The sequence below is a fragment of the Malaclemys terrapin genome, chromosome 13 (assembly GCF_027887155.1).
Source record: "Malaclemys terrapin pileata isolate rMalTer1 chromosome 13, rMalTer1.hap1, whole genome shotgun sequence".
NCBI classification, from domain to species: Eukaryota; Metazoa; Chordata; order Testudines; family Emydidae; genus Malaclemys; species Malaclemys terrapin.
In genome coordinates, this window is record NC_071517.1 from 45,458,591 (window position 1) to 45,463,100 (window position 4,510).

Below are 4,510 nucleotides of genomic sequence, written 5' to 3' on the forward strand. Positions count from 1 at the left end.
CCCGGGCAGTCAGGGCTCCCCATGGCCCCAGGGCGGCGCTAGGGGCTGTGCTGCAGGGAGCGGGGCGGGGGCAGCAGGGGGCTCTCCCCGGGCAGTCAGGGCTCCCCATGGCCCCAGGGCGGCGCTAGGGGCTGTACTGCAGGGAGTGGGGGGGGCAGCAGGGGGCTCTCCCCGGGCAGTCAGGGCTCCCCATGGCCCCAGGGCGGCGCTAGGGGCTGTACTGCAGGGAGTGGGGCGGGGGCAGCAGGGGGCTCTGCCCGGGCAGTCAGGGCTCCCCATGGCCCCAGGGCGGCGCTAGGGGCTGGGCTGCAGGGGCGGGGGGCAGCAGGGGGCTCTCCCCGGGCAGTCAGGGCTCCCCATGGCCCCAGGGCGGCGCTAGGGGCTGTGCTGCAGGGGGCGGGTGGGGGGCAGCTGGGGGCTCTCCCCGGGCAGTCAGGGCTCCCCATGGCCCCAGGGCGGCGCTAGGGGCTGTACTGCAGGGGGCAGGGCGGGGGCAGCAGGAGGCTTTCGCTGGGCAGTCAGGGCTCCCCATGGCCCCAGGGCGGCGCAGGGGCTCTGCTAGGAGCAGCGGTACCCAAGCTGGAGGAGATGGAGGGGAGGCATCTCACACACACTGACCCTAGGCGTCGGGACAGGCCCTGGTTCTGCTCTTGCTGCCGGGGATCCCCCTCCCGCGCTGCCACCGCTCCCCGACTCACTCTGCCCTCATTGGCTCGGGGCTGGCAGCTGCAGGCACAGAGCTGAGCAGAGACAGACAAAAGGAGAAGTTGGCAGAGGGATGCGGGCTGCGGCGGAACTGAAAGCACATTGGCATCCTGGGCCCCTCGTCCCGCTGCTCTGACGTCTCCCTGAGCCTGTTTCCCCTGCCGGGATGCTGCTCCCTCTGCTGCTCCTGCCCTGGGCATGGGGGGCTCTGGACGGTAAGAGGGGACCCCCCCTCCCGCTTTGCTACTGGGAGGGTGGGGGGGTGTAATGTCAGGATGGGGCAGCACCATGCTGGGCTAGTGACCCTTGCCGGGGGTGTAGGAGGAGGGGGGAGACGGGTTAGGGGTCAGCAGGGAGTGTTAAGGAGACTGAGACTCATTTATGTCTCTCCCCACCTGCTTTATCCCCCATATGTTTTCTCTCCCCTCCCCTCCTGTCCCCCCAGAGTCTCTCACCCTCCGGCTGCTCCAAACCATCACCTTCCACAACGCCAGCTCCACGGACATGGAGTGGACGGCCCTGCTGGGCGACCTGGAGACCCACTCCCTGGACTGCAGCACCTGCGAGATCCGCTTCCTGCAGCCCTGGGCCCAGCAGGGCCTGACCCCAAAGCAGTGGCAGGACCTGCAGGAGTTCATCTATAACAATCTGTCCAAATTCATCCGTATGGTGAACGATCTGGTTGAGGATGAAGGAGAGGGCTGTGAGTATGGCGCAGTCTGAGGGGGGTCCCTTCCCGCACCCACCAGGGAGCTGAGAACTGACACGCTCACAGCAGCAACTGAGTGTGTCCTGACAGGGTGGATCGGGGGCAAGACAGCCAGTCCCTGGCCCTTAGGCTGAATGGAGCCAGCGTCCCCTAGACGGGAAAGGCCCCATTCTCCACCCCATTGAGCCAGTCCCCCGCTCTGGGGCCGGATTGTAGCCTCTGCGCCCTAGAGGGGAAAGGCCCCATGTCCCAGCCCCGACCATAGCCTCATTGTCTTTCACGACCATGTGCCCTACCCAAGGCCTTTGTCGAAGGAGGGGGAAGTGGAAACGAGGGGGGAGGCTGCCCAAGGTGCCACCTGTCCTGCCTGAACCGTGAAAACTGACACATGGGCAGGAAACGCAGAGCTGAGCTAATGCCTCCCCCACCCTCCCAGCCAGCGCTGCCCCAGGGGATGGGACAGAACCCAGCACGGCTCTGCTCAGCGGCTCAGCCCAGGGTCTGTGCTGGGTGTCTGATGCTGGAGCACAGGGCAGAATTGCCGCCGACAATCGGGAGCACGGAAGGACCCCCGCCTAGGGCGCCGAAAGCCTGGCGCTGCTCCTGCTGGAGCACTGAAAGCAGGTCCTGGGCGAGACTTTCTCTCAGGAACCCCTTAACCACCTGCCCCCAAATTTGCACCACAAAGTCTCCACTGCACCTTGCTGGGGCAGAGCTAGTTTCACGGCAATCTGCCTGGGCAGGTGCGTTTCACGACAGAGTGACAGCCGGCCGAGGGATCACAGCTCACAGCCGCAGGAACCGCTCGGTGACAGGGCTTGGACGGATGCTCCCGGGCTCCAAGGTTGCAGCCTCTCCTGCTGAGCGAGTGTGTGACTCGGTGTGTCACGCCCTGAGTCGCTGCTTAGGAAAGAATCCCTGGCAGAGGTGTGAACTGTCTGTGTGCAGAGGTGCCACCGCCCGGTGTCCAGCTCCACACACAGAACCAAGGCCCGGGGACTTTTGTAACCTTGGGAAGCCAAACGTGTCCTTGCTACCGGTGCAGAGCTGAGCTCAGGGGAGCCCAGGGGTGTAAGTGTATTGAGCCTCAGGGCCACAGTTTTCTCTAGAGCATCACAAATAACGTTCTAAATAATTAAGCATTTATTTGGGACGGGGTCTCTATCTCCGGATCCCCCTGATGAAGTGACCCCAAGTTTGCATTCAGGCCTGGATGTCTCACAGCGATTGTCGAGCCAATCCGACTATGCATGTGGACGTTAGAACACTGAACAATCAGCTTTAAACAGAACCTGCAACGTACCCTGACCTCGAGCCAGGGTCTCCCCACAATCCCACCACCATCTTGTGGCCAAACGTCCTCATTGCACCTGACACTGTGCCTTTATTTCCCCCCACACACACACTGTCCCGGTGACCTCTGGACGGCCTATCCTCATCCCCCTGCCCTTCCTGTTCCAGACCCCTTTGTTACCCAGTTCTCCATTGGCTGCGAGCTCCTCCCCAACGGCACCTCGAGGCGATTCTGTGATGCTGGGATGAACGGCGAGGACTTCATCAGCTTCGACACGGACAGCGGCAAATGGGTCGCTCGCCGGGGGGATAAACTGACTCTCAAAGCCCAGGAGATTCTTAACTGCAACAAAGTTGTGGCCATCAAGCTTCAGTTTGTCCTGAGAATGACGTGTGTCAGTCAGCTCGAGAGATTTGTCCAGTATTGGAAAGAGTCTCTGGAGAGGCAAGGTGAGGCTGGACACCACAGCAGTTTAGGACGGGAAGTGAAGGGGGATCCCGTCACCACTGGTAACGGCAGGGGGCAGAATTGGGGTCTGGCCAGGACAGCGGGGCCAACGCCTGACCCCGGGGAATGGAGCTGGGCTTGGCTAGTGAGTCCCTGAGGCTCAGACTGAATCGTCCCCTCTCCCCCGCCCCATCTCTCTCCTCCTGTCTCAGAGCGGCCGGTCGCCGTGGTGTTTGCCCGAGCGCCTCCCCCAGCCGGGACCCCCGCGCCGGTACTGCTGGTTTGCCGGGTCACCGGTTTCTACCCCCGGCCCATCCGCGTGGCCTGGCTGCAGGACGGGGAGGAGGTGGGGCCGGGCTGGTGGCTGAACTCCAGCGGGATCCTGCCCAACGCGGACCTGACCTACCAGCTGCGCAGCTCCCTGGCCGTGGGGCCGGGCGCCGGGCACAGCTACGCCTGCCGGGTGCAGCACAGCAGCCTGGGGGGCCGGAGCCTGCTGATCCCCTGGGGTAGGTGCACGTCCCTGGGGTGTCTGGGTGCGGTCGTGATCTCTGGAGTGGGACGGGGGTGGGTCCAGGACGTGGGATTTGGACGGAGGGAGGTCGAGGGTTTCGGCGGGTGTGGGGATGGACCGGGGGAAGCAGGGTGGAGGAACTGAGGGGGACAAGACTGGGACGGGGGGAGCAGAGTGGGGGCTGAGAGGGATGGGACAGCACTGGGACGGGGGAAGCAGAGTGGGGGCTGAGGGGAGCATGAATGGGACAGAGTAGACAGAGCTGTGTGGAGTGGGGCGGGGGAGGGTCGGGGGGCTGGGGAGATGGGCAGGGGTCTGGAGGGGATGAGACAGAGGGGAGCAGGACTGGAATGGGGGGAAGTTGAGGGGTGGGACAGCAGGGGGAGCGATTGGGGTGGGATGACGGGGAGGCTGAAGGAAGACTTGGGGTAGGGCAAGGCTGAGGGCAGTGGGTTGGGGGGCATAGGGGGGACTGTGGGGGAGGCTGATGGAATAGCATGGGGGGCTGAGGGTGATGGGTTCAGGGTGGGAGGTACGGGGGAACTGCGAGGGAGGCAGAGGGAACAGGGTCCTTACTGCTGTCCACGTTCTGAGCATGGCACCCACCTTCCCCCCTGTTTTACAGAGCAGAGCAGGCCCTGGGGCCCCGGCCTGGCCGTGGGCATCACCCTGGGGGTTGTGGCCGTAGCCGCCGTGGCCGTGGTGCTGTGGCGGAGCAGACGCAGGTGAGTCCTCCCCTCTCTGGGGTGGGGGTGGGGCCGTTACACCCCCTAACCCATCCCCTCTGCTCTCTCCTTCCAGGCGCTGTCAGGACGTTAGACCAGGGGAGTCCAGTCCCTGA

General features: G+C 64.5%; 1 protein-coding gene across 1 annotated transcript; it reads left to right on the plus strand.

Moving 5' to 3' along the window:
- The first annotated feature begins 882 nt into the window (after nt 1-882).
- Nucleotides 883-4,510, plus strand: LOC128848405 (antigen-presenting glycoprotein CD1d1-like). The gene is made up of 6 exons (XM_054048377.1): nt 883-920; nt 1,151-1,408; nt 2,876-3,157; nt 3,368-3,664; nt 4,295-4,394; nt 4,471-4,510. The coding sequence occupies exons 2-6, from the start codon at nt 1,210-1,212 to the stop codon at nt 4,508-4,510; spliced, it is 918 nt and encodes a 305-aa protein (XP_053904352.1). The 5' UTR covers nt 883-920; nt 1,151-1,209.

What these genes read in the sequence shown, in the direction of transcription:
- LOC128848405 (XM_054048377.1), top strand. Translation starts at nt 1,210, where the DNA reads ATGGAGTGGACGGCCCTGCTGGGCGACCTGGAGACCCACTCCCTGGAC. An exon ending in TGAGGATGAAGGAGAGGGCT is followed by an intron (nt 1,409 to 2,875) that starts GTGAGTATGGCG and finishes TTCCTGTTCCAG; the next exon opens with ACCCCTTTGTTACCCAGTTC. An exon ending in CTGTGGCGGAGCAGACGCAG is followed by an intron (nt 4,395 to 4,470) that starts GTGAGTCCTCCC and finishes CTCTCCTTCCAG; the next exon opens with GCGCTGTCAGGACGTTAGAC.